Source organism: Vicugna pacos, chromosome 17 (genome assembly GCF_048564905.1).
Source record: "Vicugna pacos chromosome 17, VicPac4, whole genome shotgun sequence".
NCBI classification, from domain to species: Eukaryota; Metazoa; Chordata; class Mammalia; order Artiodactyla; family Camelidae; genus Vicugna; species Vicugna pacos.
The window spans coordinates 47,657,836-47,675,340 of record NC_133003.1 but is presented as its reverse complement, the minus strand read 5'-3'; the positions used below and the strand labels follow the sequence as shown (position 1 = coordinate 47,675,340).

The 17,505-nt window shown below is 39.6% G+C and overlaps 1 protein-coding gene across 5 annotated transcripts in view; it reads right to left on the bottom strand.

Annotated features, from left to right (window-relative positions):
• GRM7 (glutamate metabotropic receptor 7) overlaps positions 1-17,505 on the bottom strand; it is an 893,798-nt gene that overhangs the window by 247,980 nt on the left and 628,313 nt on the right. For all 5 annotated transcript variants that reach the window (XR_012060766.1, XR_012060764.1, XR_012060765.1 and 2 more), the window contains exons 6-7: positions 12,300-12,500; positions 4,848-4,987 (exon numbers count right to left, since the gene is read on the bottom strand). Coding sequence is in view for 2 of the 5 variants with exons in the window: in XM_006206843.4 (XP_006206905.1) it covers positions 4,848-4,987; positions 12,300-12,500 (341 nt within the window). In the remaining 3 variants the exon portion in view is untranslated. The remainder of the gene's footprint in view (positions 1-4,847; positions 4,988-12,299; positions 12,501-17,505) is intronic.

Sequence of the window (17,505 nt, the reverse complement as noted above, 5' to 3'; positions counted from 1 at the left end):
TTTTCAACTATCTTTCATGTTTTGCCCTTTTTCCAACACATTCCCCATCCCATTGTTTAACTAGTACTGCATTATTCATTTTAAAACATTTATTTGTCTTCTTCTCCATCTTGGGAAGTACTATTTATCCTTCAAAGTCCAGTTTAAATATAAGTCAGTGCCTTAAAGCAGCGCCTATCTGTGAATGCAGCAGACCTATTACAGAGCGCTGATTCCATTCTGTGAACTCCGAGTCCAGGGACCTGCCCCTCCTTTCTCTGAGCATCTCCATTGGCTACCATCCTGCCTGACACACTGCAGATGAACAATGCATCTTTGCTGCCTTATCCCCTCTCCTGCTTCTCCGCCAGGAATGATGTTCTCTAGCATCTCTGCACAGTACAATACAAACCTGAGAAAATAAACCAGGGTTACTTCTGTAGGGCTGGCCGCTGGGAGAGGAAATGGCTTTGCTCTTTATGATTTCCTTCTGATGAATTCCTGCTTGTGCAGAAGTATTTCAGAAGCACACCGTGTGGTCATCTGTGAGCCCGCAGAGGGGACGGGGCCTGGAGCTACCAGAGGACGGGGGGGTGGGGGGGGCAGTACATTCTGAAACAGACAGGGCCCTCCCAGGCACCTCAGTTCCCAAGGACTGGCTACAGAACGGGGAGCAGTGCGGTCCACAGCGCTGGGGCTGAGACTCAAAACCGCTGCTTTCTCAGCTAACAAAGTCATTTGCAATTACTGACCATAGAGAAAACTCTCTTGAAAATTCCATTTGCAAGAGATGATCTAACTGGGGATTGAAAGAGTACCTCCCGTCTTCATGAATGAGAACAAGTACACTTGTTACTTGAAATGCTTTGTTTTATTCCGTTGACTAGGAGAAAGCAAACCTACAAAATGAAGTTTGCCCATATATCGCTCTCAAAGAACTCTTAACGGAATCAGAGTAACTAGAGCAAAAGCAACAGCTTGAGCAGGGGAACTTTGGACAGGACACCAAACACTGGACAGGCAACCTGGGCTGTGCCCTGGGTCTCTAGGTCAGGGGGGCGGAGAGCCCTCTGGGCACTATCTGGCCTCCTCTTTTGTCTTTTCATTGTGATTCAAGTTAGATTTGACAATATCTTAAGGGGCCCATAAAAGGCATCTATAGAGTAACTTCCTTTCAAGGCCAATTGAAATTCAGTGGCTACATTCTGAATTAACCCAGAGGCTCTTGGGTCTAAAAATAGCCGTGTTCCCGGCTCAGCCATTCACACCTTTAGGGCGCATGTAATACCAAGCATAAGCTACTGGGTCCGGCTGAGGATTCAGGTCCTGTCTGCTCTTCCTATCACACCCTCAGCAAGAAAAGCAGAATCAAAAATGCTCCTATTTAATGCTAAGTCAAGCATACCTCCAGATTTAGCTTCCATTAACAAAAACAAAAATCCAAGGTAATGTGGTCGGCTCAACTCTCTAGGCAAATTAAACAGAATATTTGAAATCGGGAGCTATTTGGAATAGTCGGACTGGAACTCTCATTTCCTATGAGGTTTTCAAGGCCTTGGGTTCCCTGCTAGTATATTTTTTCTCTCTAATGGATTTCAAGGCCATGTACAGGTTAACAATTTACCTTTTAAAATGACTATAACCCAAAACTCTCTTCTGAGTTTTAGACTTCTGTGCATTTCATTTTGGCTCTCAGACATTTGGGAAGGCTAAATTAGGATTCTGTTTTACCCCTCCCACTCCCAGCAGTCTCCCTAACCTCACGTGACACCAGCCACAGGGGACGCTATAAACATGGGATTCACTCTTGACTATTTTTCCTTCAGTCGCAGTTACTATTTTCCCTTCAGTTTTAATACTGATTATTTTTCCCAGTACTGAGTCCATCACTAAATTATGGTATTCTTCCTGTAAGATACATATGTAATTATATATGTATATACAAATGTGTATTACATATTAAACAGACACATTCTCCACTCATTTCATTACGTCTCCACTATTACCACACTCTCTAAGCCAGCGGTTCTCAAAGTACCATCAGTATCATACAGTGACTCCTTAGGAAGGTGAATATTTTGGCCTCCTTCCACTCCCAGACCTTCTGAATCAGGAACCTGGGGGTATGCCAGCAATCTGTGTTTTCACAAGCCCTCCAGATGATTCTGCAGCACACTGAAGTTTGAGAACCCCTTCACTAAGCCATCCTATTTTAGCTCGACAGCTGCAATGCACTCTTAATTAGTCTTTCTACTCTCATTTCTATTACCTTCTCAGCAAACAAAGGAATTTTTATTCCTAAATTTGATCCAGTCACTCTCCTGCTTTATAACTTCTTCATGGCTTTTACAGGCGCTCAGAACAAAGTTTTTAAAAACATTTATTACAACCTACAAGGGGCTGCCTGCCTCGGCTCTTACCTACTGCCCTAACTTCTTCCCCCCCCCCTTCGTGACACCACTGCCACGCCTGCCTTCTCCCGTGGCTCGGTGGGTCATTCATACGCCTCATCCAGTAGGTCCCTCTCTACCTCCATCACTCTCTCTCCTGCCATATCTCTTGTCACACTGGAATTTCCACATACATCTCTCTTCTTTACCATCCAGCTCTATCCTCAGTCTTCAGTTATCCAAGAACAGGGGCCATGCTTGTTTTGACATTATTGTGTTCCCACTGCCTCTTACAACACTCATCACATGAGAGGTACTTTTAAACAAAACAAAAAGTTGTTGAATGGCTAATTAAATACAGTCCTTATAAAGGATAAAATACAAATCCAACAAGGAAAACTGACATCAGTGTCGATGTTGGTTCTTAAAAATAGTGGACTTGAGAACTCCCAGCTAATATGTAAAGTGGGAGACGCTTGGCTGGGAACCCTTGTACAGATGGACAAATTACACACGTTAGAAATTTAACACTGGTGCAGGGAATTATGTTGGAAAAGATGAACGCATTCATTTAACCTCTGGGGTCTTACAAGGGTCCTGAGCATCTCACATGTGTATCATGGACCTTGACTGTCCACCTTCAGTTCTGGCTGGCCCACCTGTGTATCATACAGGCAACGCCCCATGAAGACACACCTGGGGTACGTTAGCCAGGCTATGCTGCCTTGGTTGTGCTTTTGATTGCTACCCCTTGGGTTTACCCATGAGGTTCTGTTTATTTGTTTTGCTTGTATTTTCTATTTTTGCTTGCAAAACATGCCTTGAGGTCAGGATACTTTCAGCATTCTGTTTGGTTTTGGACCTTAGCATTCACCGCTACTGTCCATCAATTCTTGGACTCCAGATCAGAATCCTTTGGACCCAAACTTCATGTCAGCTCACAGGGACAGTGGGCCTTGAGATAAGTAGAACTGGACAGACACAAGCAGAGCCAGGCAGGACAATGTGCAAATGAGGTAGATGGCCCATCATGACTTCAGCAACACCCCCCCATCCTTGCTTTATGCACAACCCTCTTCTCTAAAAACCATGACCCAAGCCCCACTGCCCCCAAGACATCAACTCTGTGTTCTACGCTCAAAAAGCCTTGTTCTCAGTAATTTCCAGAGTGCCTCCCAAGGTGTAGACCAATAAAGGCTAATGGCATCAATTCCAGGTTTGGAAGAGACCATGAAGGGACTCTTCTGGGATAGGGCCTGTAAAATGGGTCACTGTATGTGTCAACTTGACTGGGCCATGGGTGCCCTGATATTTGTTTAAACATTATACAGGTGTTTCAGGATAAGATGGACATTTGAATTGGAAACCGAGGAAAGCAGACTGCCCTCCCTAGTGTGTGTGCACCTCAAACAACCTGTTGAAGGCCTGAACAGAACCACATCGAGGGACCTGCTGTAGAACTTTCTTGAAGTGTAACCCAGTCCAGTGAATCTCAACAGAAAAGGCGATGCAGTACGCCTACTCCTCTGACTTCCGCCACCCCCACACCCCAGGCTCCAGGACCTTACTCACCAAGCTCCAGTCTGACCCATTTCAGTTCCTTCCCGTTGGGGAGGAAAAGCAGGACACGTGTGATGGGCTGAGCTCCAGCCATGCGGGTCTCTGGTAGGATGGAGGTATCCTAGCCCATGAGTTTAAAGGAATATTGAAATATTTCAATATTCCTTTAAACTCATCATTAGTTACAAATAAGGCACTAGAAGTACTACTAGAAGCACATTTTTTAATGTTGAACCTGATATATTAAGAAAGTAAAAAAAATAAACAAATAAAAGGGGGCTGGAAGGCTGTCAGCTAACGTCTAGGCAGGCGTATTCCAAACAGGGCCACTTCGGGGGAACATCAGTGATATACAGGCAAGGCCACTCCATGACTATGATGGAACAAGATAAACAAGGCCACTCTGTCATCATGTGTGAAACGAGACACAAACAAGGATGCTCCACAACCACAAAAATAACCAGACATCTCCTTTCCCAGTTCCCATAAGCACCTCCTATTCTTTTTCAGGCGTAATTCTTGCACATCTCTTATGCTCTGATCTCCTAGTAAAAATCACCAAGAGACCCAATCATCAAATTGTCTCCACTTCCTAAGAGGATCCAACCCAAAAAAGAGCTCGAGAAAGTATTAAATTATTAGCTGGTAACTTGTTTGTTAAGCTATCAGAACCTCAGATTAAATGAGATGACTCACACAGTTGCTGAGTAGCTCAGGCATGAGCTCCACAAGCATTTCCTATCGCCGCCATCATCATCACTGTTATTACTGGTTATCAGTCTCTGCTGATGCCTGTAACACGCTGCATGTTCACTCGCAGATGCTCACATACAGACAAGAAACCTCTGCCAAACTGAGCATGATAAATGTCTGTTCATTCATCATGTAAGCGAAGGAAGAGGAATAGGTAGAACTCACATTGAGCTGCAGTTCATCTGTCCACTGTCCAATCAGACGGTAACCAGGGTTGGTGGTGTTTGTGGCCTGGTACTGAAAGATGTCATAACGCCCAGGTGCGTCCCCGTTCTTGTTAAACATTACTGGCGTGCCCGCACTGCCTGAGGAAGACGAGAAAATGACAGACTTTAGAGTTAAATTACAAGATTCCTTCTGTCTCTTACACCCTGGGTAATGGTCTAGAGACCTGGTGATGAGCAAGGTAGCTAGTAGGTAACCCCACTGTTTAACAGGTTCCCCCCAAATGTTTCCTGAAACTTACTGGCAAGTCATCACTGTGGTCCGTGAATGCAGATTATAGAAGATGGGAAGACAACCTGCTTTCCACTTTAAACAAGTCAAATTTTTCAATGTCTTAAAGTATTTTATTCTACTTTGTCCTTTCTTATAAGGAATAAAAATTAAATGCATTATTTTCCAGAGAAAATCTTAAGTTTTGTTGTTGCTATTATTATTATTTTATTATTATTAAGTTTTCACTAAACACTAAACTGTGGTCAATAAAATAAATCATTTCAAGAAATAAATAAAAGCATTTTAAAAGGGAAATGTAAGAGAACTGAAAAACAAGCACAAAAGTTCACTTAAAAACATACTTGGATACTGAATGCACTTAAAAATTATGTTTTGATGATTATTTGTTTCATAGGACAGCCACCCTAAAATGCTTAGCAGTGTGCCTGGTAAAGGCTTTATAAACAATGATTTCTTTCTCAGTTTCCTATTTGGGTCTTATTTAAAACATTTATCCTCAGATAAAACCAATTTGGAGGGCAAAAATCAGACACCAAAGTCAATTTTAAAAGACTAATGTGTGTACTGAGAGTGTATATATATGTTCATATATTTATAAATATATAATTTTATATTTATATAATTATATATATAAAATTCAATATATATTTATATTTATATTGAAAGTTGGTTGTGAGCAAAAAGTCCCTCAATATTAACCATAAGGAACAAATGGCAAACCTTACAGAGAATGGAAGATGTGAGTTTTGGTTACTTTCAGCAACAGTAACAAAGGAATCACCAGAAGTTTGGTAGCTCAGCGCTCTTTCATGATCCCTTGGTGACAGGAAAAGTTCCGCTGGCTTCAGGGGATGTGACTAGTGTCTACCCTGCCTTAGTTTAACACCAGAGCATTGTTCCCAGCAGAAAACAGGGCTCTGCTTCCTGCCTTTTACAGAGAAGTTTAGAGATCAATTACAAGCTGAAACAGAATCACTGAGAACAGGACTTCATTTTGCTATTTATAGGGGAGCGGTGCAAGTCTTAGGTGATGGAATGAAGTACTTTTGATAATTCTCATTAAAAAACTGAAGATGCTGATGGTGGTTGGGCTCTGCATCTGGTCAGCAGTCATTGACTTCTGCAGGATTTGAGCCAACATGGTATTTGCATTAATGACATGGATGAAAGAACAAAGGCATGATAAATGGATTGGAGAGACTATGCTTAGAACAGTAAATATGGATGCCGACACTAAGGAAGCGGGAATGATGCTGAGAGTTACCCCACACAAACTGCCACTCACCCCAAGATAAAGCTAGAAAAAGGGTCCAGAAAGGGGGATAATGTATCTGGTGACAAGAGGCACACAGAGTTGCAATCCTAGGGTAAAAGTTACTCCTCTGGAAGGGAAGGTCCAACACAGAAGCTGGGTACCAGGGGCAGCTATACAAAACTCCATGCTATCTCCACACTATTCATTATTTTTCAGGAAGACATTAATATTCAGACTGCACGCTGAATACTAGGATTCATCTTGTGCTTTGCTATAATTCTACAGCTTCTACTCAGTAAATAATATGACTTAATTAAGCTTTTCAGTCTTTGCGAAGAGAGAGGAAGATGATTGGAGGCCTGGAGCTATGAAGGATCTCAAGCCCACCAGGAAAATATTCATCAGGATGGTACCCACCTCACCTGTCTCCCTTCTTACAATCTTTTGAGGAGAAATGATCCCTGCAGTTCCCTTTCTGTTCTCACTTAAGTTCATGCTCTAAAAAATAAATAAATACGGAAGAAGAGCTGAACAGCTTATCTAAGTGACTGGTAACAGCGTATTGTGTGGCTTTGCCCTTTCTGATGGATTCTACAATGCAACTGGCATGTTTTGGCAGTTTGTTTTTTTTTCTCCACAAAACTTCTTTTAAACAGCACCCCTGAACTTCTTGAAAGAGAAAAAGAGTCACTGTGTTTAATGAATAGTTAAAAAAAAAAGATAAAACAAATCCAGAGAAAATAAATAAGTTATCAAAGGAGAAGTGATCACCTGCAGAAATCTCTACCAGGAACCTGGGCCAGAAGGCAAGTGTCCTAAGGTAAAGCAAGCAGGGATACTGGGACAGAATGATGGGAGATGGAAGGCACTCAGGTACGAAGTCTCCTTCCCAGATGAGAGTATCTGAGTATCATTCCTTTCTTCCTGGATTGATAAGGATTTGGGAAGTAGATCACAAAACAGCACTCAGCATCAAAGTATTTACCTGACAGGTTCTCTCTTCTCTTTTTGCCTCCCTATGCACAGACTCCAGAAATGCTGCACTGATTTGTGTTCCAGTTAATCTTTTGCTGCTCAACAAACTATCCTAAAACATACTGCTCAAAAAAAAAAAAAAAAAAGACAACCTGTATTTTGCAACTGGGGCAGGGATTGGCAAAAACAACCCCTCTCCGGTCCACTCACAGCAGCTGGGGCAAGTTGAAGCTCACATGTCTGACAACTGAAGCCGGCTAAACAGTTTGTGACCCAAGCTGGGGCTCTGGCTGGGACACCCACATGTAGCTGGTCCACTGGCTTCTTGGCTTCCTCCTAACATGGTAGCTGTGTTCATAATACGGAAGTCCCACGAGAACCAGGCAGAAGCCCTATTACATGTTATGCCTTAAAAGTCACTTGTTGCTACTCCTCTATTAGTCACTCAGATTTGGGGGAAGGGAACACAGATCTCACTCCTCAATGAGGGAAAGCTAACTTCATGTTTCAAGAAGAGAACATGAGATGCGCCATCTATATTAAATATATCCCGACCCAATCTGTTCTTTGGAAAGTAGTAAATCAAGGTACAGACATACTTTAAGTTAAATACTTCACAATGTGGCAATTGTCTAAGATTGTGTATTCAAGACAACAAATGCGTGAAACTTTTAAGTGTTGGCATCTGGTTGGATAGGCCAACATCATCGAGAGAGAACTAAAATTCAGTCTCAGGTCATTGCATTCATTTGGGATGCAGGAAAAGATGGCTAGGAGTGATGAAGACAAAATTAGCCATCTTTTCTGTTGGTGCACAAGAGGAGGTTAAGTATTTCGTGAAGATGTAGTCAATAGTTTTAGAACATTCTATTATCGTTTCCTAAATTAATGCTTTTATAAATGTGATGGTCAGAGTTGTTAAATTGTACTCTCCTGGTCTGGAACAAAACTCCCAGGAGTATAGAACATTTTATATGAATGTAACAAGAGAGCACAATTAGGCTTATTGAAAAAAAGAAACATCAAAAATTTTCTAAAACATGCAAAAGAGAGGCTACATTTTTAATAACAGACCAGAAGGGAAAGAGACTTGAATTTTAGATCTGCCTCTTATTTGCTAGCTGTAAAGTCTCGAAGAAATAACTTCTGCTCTCCAGGATTTGATTTCTTTATTTAAAAATCAGGAAATTGAATGACTAAACAATGTCAAGTTTCTTTTCACCCTAATAGTTGCTCACTTAAAGTGACATGAAAACCACTTCACTAAATCTAACACAGGTTTTTTGTTTTTGTTTTACAAAACTGTTGAGACCCATTATTAACAAATGTCACAGTACCCCAGAAATCTCCTGCCTGTCCCCATGGCAGAAAGAAATATCACCAGAGTAAAGGAGATCATGGTGAACACACAGCATGATTACTATGATGCCAAAGAGAGAAACAATTGGCCCTTTCTGTAAACTCCCACAGAGCCTTTGTTCTAAGATGGAACAGCAGGCATGTTGCAGTAACCCCTTCCTCTCAGATGCTTAATAATAGTCAAGGGAGCAGGCCATGGTGTTATGCCCTAGGTACCAATTACAGCATCATCACAACCTAACTGTGTGGCTTTGAGCGTCATAAGTCTTGTTTTCTCTGTGAATCAGTTTCCTTACTAGTGAAAAAAAATACATGAAGGAAGGAAGGAAGGAAGGAAGGAAGGAAGGAAGGAAGGAAATGATCTAAACCATTTGGCATTTTGAATATTAAGTAAGCCAACACACAAAAAGTACTTAGCAGTTTGCTGCACACGGTAATCATTTGATAAATACAGGCCTGTGTCCAATCAGAAACTCAGCAACCTGGGCTCCTCAGTGGATAAAATCATCTTAACACAGTGATTCTACAAGCATTATCTGGAAGAAGAATCTGATGAGAATCACCAAAAACATCCCCCAAATGACTTTTTGTTGTTGTTACTAGTGTAAGAATGGTCACGCATACCTATGGACCATAATTTAAAGCCCAGAAACCGACCCCAGGATATGTAATAAAATTTATATATGCTTGGTTCTGGGGAAATTAATGTTTTGTTTTAAGAGTTTCTGCAAGATCAGGAAGAAACTACAAAACGAAGATCATATGTAGTCGAACTATTTTCTGGCTATATACATTATCATTTTTGTCTCTATCTTAACTCAAAAACTCTTGGTTCTAAAATCAGATGTGGCTTCTCTTCACTGAGTTACTCGGTAATTCATGAATGATTGATAGGATATTGTGGCTTTAAATGGATTGTTATTTACAAGCAGAGAAGCAAGAAGCCTTTTTTTTAACCATAATATAATTATCTAAACCAGGAAATTAACATTGATAGAATACTATTTAAAACTAATCCTCAAGTTTCATTAGAAGTTCTTCCACTGTCCCATTAATATCCTTCTTTTTTCTGGTTTAAGATCAATGCTCCCACATTGCATTTAATAGTAATGTCTCCTTAGTTTCTTCCAGTCTGGAACACTTCCTCCATCTATCTTTTCTCATGACCTGGACACTTCTGTAGAGTACTAGCCAGTTATTTTGTAAGATGTTTTTCAATTATGGATGTCTGATGCTTCTTCATGGTTAGATTGAGGCTACGGTTTTGGCAATGAGGCCTTAGAAGTGATGTCCTAACCTTCCCTGGGTGTCTCATACCAGGAGGCAGTGATGCTATGAAGTCTCATTACTGTGATGCTGACCGTGGCGACTTGGTGAAGGGCTGTCTTCCAGGTTTCTCCACTTCAAAGCTGCTCATTCCCCCTCTGTAATGAGTATGTTCCATGAAGAAGGATACTTTGAGACTATACAAATATCCTATTTCTCCTCCTACTTTAGCCCAATCATTTTAGCATCCACTGATGAGTTGTGCCTGAAACAGTTATTACTGAGGCCAGTGCAAAACGGTGATTTTTGTATTTCCATATTTGCATCATTCCATCACCCTGGCCCTTCTGCATTTATGTATTCAATTCAGTTATGTATTTATATCAGTATTTATATTCTATGAGTTTAATCCATGGTTGGCCCAGAATTAGCCAATGGCATCTTCTGCAAGTTGGTTTTGGTGCCCTCTCAACGTGACCCCAGCAGTTTTTGAGACATTCTCACTTGGTGGCACATGATGTTTCCAACTCATCTTGTACATGTCCTGCCCTGGCCCCTGAATCAATGGTTTAATGAGGGAGCCCTAGTTTTTTCATTGGAGAATGGCATTTATAAATAAAACGTGGGTGTTAGATGTAGCCATTTCTACCGAGGTGTCATTTCTCCTAGACCCTCTCAATGGACAGAACTAGGCATTAAAGGTTTACGTACATATGCAACATACACATATCCATGTATCTCCCCATCCGCGTGTACATTAACAGCCCTGTGATCATGCTGGTATCTTCTGTTCTAATCCAACACAGTAAGATTTATTTGAGCTTCCTCTCATCCTGATTAGCAATTTCTTTCTCTGACAATCAGAGACCTGCCTCTCATTATCCACATTATTTTAATTGAACCTCTCAGCCCTCTGATGCACATAAACAATCTTCAGAGTCCTGACAAAACACACAGTAATGTACTAACTATTGTATATCTGTGTATAGAAGTCTTTAGTCTTACAGTATATAGTCAAATTCTGTCTTCTAAAATTATTTGCACTCATTTTTTTCTTCCTCATCCCCTTTCGCGTGGTTATGTCATTCATATGTAATGTATTCAGGTTTATTACCATATTAAATTTTGTACTACAAGTATGTAATGGGTTTTTTTTGACTGAGATATAACTGACATTTAAGATGGTTAATTTCATGTGTCAGCTTGACTAGGGATGCCCAGATAGCTGGTAAAATTTAATTTCTAGGTGCAGATGAGGAGATTTCTGGCAGAGATTAGGATCTGAATTGTTGAACTGAATAAAGCAGATGCCCTTCCCTCAATGCGGGCAGGCATCATCCAGTCCCTTCAGGGTATGAATAGGACAAAAGGCAAAAGAAGGGCAAATTCACTCTCTCTCCTTGAGTAGAGACACCCATCTCCTCCTGCCCTTAGACACTGGAATTCCTTGTTCGGTGGCTTTCAGACACAGATTGGGACTTACACCACCAACCCTCATTCCAAGGCCTTGGCACTTATACTGAACCACACCACTGCTGCCCTGGTTCTCCAGTTTACAGATGGCAGGTGTGAGATGTGTCCTTCATCACTGCATTGGCCAATTCCTACACTCAATCTCCTATTCTCTCTCTCTCCATACATACATAGCCTAGCGGTCCTTTGTCTCTGGAGAACCCTGACAAATACAATCCACATTTGGGCAAATTTTAATTATTTATTTAGGTTTTGGTATGTGGAGCATTAAGATGTTTTAAGAGTCAAGACTACCTTAAAGGGGTAAAAGGTATGATCAGAGAAATGGTACTCTTCCTTTATGCCTTCTACCCTAACCACCAATTTTCCCACCCACCCATCTCTTTTAGGTAGCCCATTAATTTCCACCAGAATTTTATACTTTGAGAAATACGTCTGTAATCTGAAATCGGTGGTTGGTGTGGACAGATTACAATCATTACTTCGGTTAACTTGAGTACCTAGAGCAACTGTCCCTTCCTTTTCCTCTTATCCCCTCCCATTTGTCCTTACATTCACTGAGGAAAAAATTGGCAAAAAAACAAGAAACAAAACACCCAACACTTCTACTTTAAGAAAAGGAGGCCAAACCATGACCTCCCAAAATTCATTCATTCATTCATTCATTCATGGCCTCACTCACTACTCATTCAATCCTATAACTGATTCAATCACTTGAAATTATATAGTCAACATGCTCAAGAGTAAATAACCACCCAACTACATAAGTTACAAAATGCAGAATGCCAACAACTAGGATTTCAAAAAGGGATGGATGTTTGGAGACTCACCATTGAAATTCACGTTGCGAATATACTTCAGCAACTTCTTGCCCCCAGCTTGCTCCATCTCCGGACAGACACCCCGGTAGTCAGCACAGAGGTCCTTGTTCATGTGATGTAGGGCGTGAGCCATTGCGTACACGGCGTCAATCACGAACTGAACTTTACCCTCCTGCTCATAGTTGGAATCTTTTCCAATTCTCTCCTGTCCTGCACATTAAAACAAGGAACACACACAAAGACTGGTGTTGAGTAGGATGCTTACATTTGCATTTACTTTCATCAAAGCTTAAAGAAAACAGAGCTTTGGAGAGTATACCACATACCCATGTTTGGCTACCACGTCTGGTGGTTTTAATAGCTTTTGGTATTTGACTTCAGAGCACATGACACAAACCCTCCTGGTGTCCCAGACACATTTTAGAGCAGCACTCCAAAGGATTACAACAGCTTTTGGAAGAAGTCAACACACTATTTATTCCAAACACAGTGGTGTATATAGAATGAAGGGGTTGCTGGGATTAGAGGCCGGGCTGTCACACTCGGATCTTCAAAGCTCACTGCGTCTGGAAAGGTGGCAGCCCAAAAGAAAATGATAGAAAACAAACTAAATTCCCCCCTGAACTCGTGACCTTCTTCTACATACCTCCTCCGCTCCCTATGCCGTCTCAGTTGTTGGGATTACTGGATGCTCAGGCCAGAAACCCTGGTGCCATTTTCTATTCTTTCCTGTCGCTTACTCCACATTCCCACATCTATCTAATGAACAGCCCAACCTCTCAAGCACTGAACAGTTTTGGCCACACTACCAACACCTTATTTATGTTTCTCATCTCCCATCAGGATGCAATGCTAACAGTCTTCCTCCATGTACTCATCCCGCCACGTTCATATTTCCAAACCACAGAGCTAATCACCTTGCCCCCAAGCTCAGAATTCCTCACTGGTTCTCCACTGCCTACAAAATCAAATCTAAATCTTCTCTCCTGACAATGGAGGGCGTTCATCATTTTGTTCTTATCTGCCTAACAACAAGACTGACAGTGATTAAGAGCTCTCCACTGTGCTGGAAGCTTTATATACATTCTTTTCATTTCATCCTCACTTTGCGAGCTAAATATTATTAATCCTCATTATACAGATGGGAAAGCTGAGCCTTACAGAAATCAAATCATCTTTTGGAGGTCATGCACTGGTAGAGCAATGATGACAGCTCGGGTTTTTCAGAAGCCAAAATTAACATTTAACTCACATCATTAGCCTAACCTCACCTTTTTTCCCCACAATCCTTTTGAAAATTTTTTTGCTCCAGACAGTATGGTGACTTTTTTCCTGAATACATCATCAACTCTAACGTTACCTTTTCACATGGTCTTTGGTTTGCCAGAAATGTCCCTCCTTGCTTTTGCCATCACAACTGAATTCTCTCTCCATGGCACAATTCAATGGTTGCTTATGCTTAGCCTTTCAAATATTTTAATAAACCATTTCAAATATTTATTATAAAACAAAGAATAGCACAATATTTTAATGCTCTACCACTTTCTGTTTTGTTGTTGTTTTCCTTATGTCCCCAGTACTGGACACAGCATTTAGTATCTAAAAGATTCTAAACAATACCTGTATTAATTTATGCATGCATTATGTACACGATCCTGCCAGGAACTCTCTTTAGACCTCATGTCCCTCTGTGACAAATAATTACCCAAAAATTAAATTCCACTTTCACAGCAGTATTTCCCCAATTGTTTTCTATAGCACATTTGTGTCATGGAGAAACAATAGGAATCATACAATCCCTTTTCCTGCAAAACAAAGAGCTCCTGACAGTCACTGTGTTAAATATTATTAGATTTCTTTACTTAGAGACTGTTTCAGTGCATTTAATATAATGTAAAGTATAATTTCCAAGAAGGAAGTTCAGAATTTCCCAAAATTATGTGGACTGGCATTTTTCCTTCTCAGAGCACACATTACTATCTCAAAAGCACTTTTGTATTTTATATGTATCTCATTTAAATACCAATCAACCTCATGCTCACTGCTTGTCACCGGGTCCACGCCTTTTCAGTATGGGTAGAGCAGTATTTTTTTTTCTTTTTTTTGAAAAACATAAAATTCACCATGAATCCATACTGTTCCAATTCAAATTCTGGACTACAGGGTTTTTACTAATCTTGACACTCTTACACCTTTGCCACATTTTCTTTCATGGAAGGAAAATTCTGGTTCTTAATGACACCATTATAATTATTCATTTGCTTTAATCCACAATACACAGATAACATCCTTAGAGTAACAATTACACCTACCAGTCTAGAAACTGTAGTGTCAGGAACAGCTTTGGGCAATTTTATGTTTTTTAATTCTTGTCTGAATATTTCGGTGACTGATTCTGAGCAACGGTATTGCTTTGTTAAAGAGTAAATTCATACACATTTTTCCTAAATATTGGCAAGTTCCCCTCTAATGACTTTGTACTACTTTGCTTTCCCACCAGCAAAGAATGAGAGTGTTTGTTTTCCAACTACCTCAACAAACAAGTTACGTCCTCAAACTTGGATTTCTGTCAATCAGATATGTGAGAAATGCTACCACAGTCTTTTTTTATTTGCATTTTTCTTATTATAGGAGAGGCTGAATATCTTTACCTATAAAGCCTATTGTATGTCTTTTCTGAAAATTGTTTATAATCTAGCCAATTTTTATAAAAAGTTGGTCCTCTGCTCTATTTTTAAAAGCTTTTTATTAATTAGTCATATTAATTCTTTGAGATTAAGTTGCAAATATTTTTACTGGTTTGCTATTTTTCTTTTATACACTTTAGGTATTGTCCAAATAAAATACTAGATTAAAAATTATTTTTCCAAAAATTAATTTATTGTCTTCTTATTGTTTCTGGATTTTCAATCATGTTTGGAAAAAATGCTCCCACTCCCAGAGTAAAGAATATTCCATCCATGTTTTCTTCTAGTATTTCTATAATTTTATTTTTGAAACTAAGATATTTCATTCACTTGGAATGTATTTTGTTCTGCAGTGTGAAGAATCAAAATGTTATCTTTTCCCATACAGTTAGTCAGTTATTGTAACATACACCAGTTCATCTTTTTAAACTGATCGGAAGCACTTCATTTATTATACATAAATTTCCATAAATAATTACATCTATTTCTGGATTTTTTAAATCCATGTCATTGTTTGGTTTGTCTATTCATGTGCCAATACTCCAGTTTCAATTAAAAGAGCTTTGTAACATATTTTAATAATGGGTAGAGTTGGCCCCTCTCTCACCAGAATTGTTTTTTTTCCCCTCAAATCTTCCTGGTTATTTTTGTTTATTTACTCAAACGAGCTTTATTAACTACCTATCTGTTGCAAGAAAAGGAAAAAAATGTAATGTTACATTTACTGGGTTTACACTGTTTATAAATAAACTTGGAACAGAAATCTCTGTAAAGGTGAGAATTCCCATTTGTGTCTTTCCATTTGCTCAAATCTACATTTGCTTCCTTCAACAGTGTTTTAAAATTTTTCTCACATGGGTTTTGAGTGTTTCCAGGAAAGGCAGCCTTGGTGTTTTATTTAGTTTTGCTATTAAAATATGGTTTTCTTTGCTATGTATTCCCAAGGGTTTTGAGTTGCATACATAAAAGCTATTCTCATTTTGTTGTGGTTGTTTTATTATTTTTCAACTTTCCATCATAAAAAACTTTAAATGTAGAGCAAGGTTGAAATAACTATACAGTGAACTCACCAACTAGATTCTTACAGTAACATTTTACTTTACTTACTTTATAAGGCAATTCATTTTCTAATATTAATTTTACAACCTGCTACTTTACAAATTTCTCTTATTTTTTTATAGTGCTTAAAAAAGGCAATCTTGATGGCATTATGACCATTATAAAATATGTACTATGAAACAGGTTCAGACTAGTAATTCAGGAGAGCAGTTTTTAAACTGCATTTATAAAGACATTCATCTCAGAAAGAATGCCTTGAAAAATAACTGCAATATTTCAGATTGTGAAGCATTTCATTATGTGTGAAACATTACAGACTTTAGTCCTTTCTTGAAGAGTCACCAGGCCCATTAGCTTATTAAACACTGTTAAGAAAGGGGGGTTATATTTGTCTCTCGGGCTACAAGGATTTGACCTGTTCAGTCTTGTATCAAGAAAATCAGAACTGGGAAATTCATTAAAACAACAACAAAAAGCTAACTTGACCTCTCCTACTGTGGCATACACAACTGTGTGCCAAGTTCAGAGTCCAGTTACTCATCTACCACTTGGCCTTCCTCCTCTAACTGAAATCTGGTTCTCTTCAGGTACTGACAGCCACCATAGGAGTGAGGGGTTCTGGACCCCTCCTGAGCCTCACTGAGTCAATCCTCTTGGTCTAAGCCAATTCAACTTCCTTGGCAAGGGCTGATTTAGGAACAGGCATGGGACACAATTCTATACAGTGAGATGCAAGAAGAGTTTATTGAGGGAACTCCCGGGAAAGTTTATTTGCTCTTAAAGAGAGATTGTATTCAATAGTCTCAAAAGTGTCAGCCCTCCAGCTAACACACACACACACACACACACACACACACACACACTCGCAGTTCTTCCAGTCACTTTGCAGTCCTCAGGCAATGACACAGCACACAAATAACAGAATAAAAATGTGGTAGGGATGTAAAAATTCAATTGAGTTGCAAGTTAGCCAGGCCTAGAGTCACCCTACATTTTTCCCATGTGACATCTTCAATGGCTTATCCATTTGACTAACGCTTGACAGTCAATGTTTTCCAGGTTTATCTGAACACCACACTTCTTATTCACGTACCATTTTACAACATCTTAAGGGTCTAGCATAAGCATGCCCCCCCAAAAAAACTGCAAAAAACGTAATTTTAGAAGTATTTTTAACATAGACTAAAATAGAAAAAAAGAAAGCATTTTCAATCAGTTCCTAGTTAACAGCTCATTCTTTGAATCCTTGTGATGAACTGAGATGTCACGTTCTTTTCTTGAATGAAGTTCATCCTTTCATCACGTTTCTCAAGAAAGGATCTGAGGTTTAGATAAAAGGAGAACTCTGAAGCATTCAATATTTTTTTTTTTTACTTCTCTAGTAGGCACAGAAATTCTCCTTTTAAAGTCTCCTGATTTTCTGTTGCACTGTTATTTTTATCCAAAGAGTTCAGTATTCATCTTCAAAA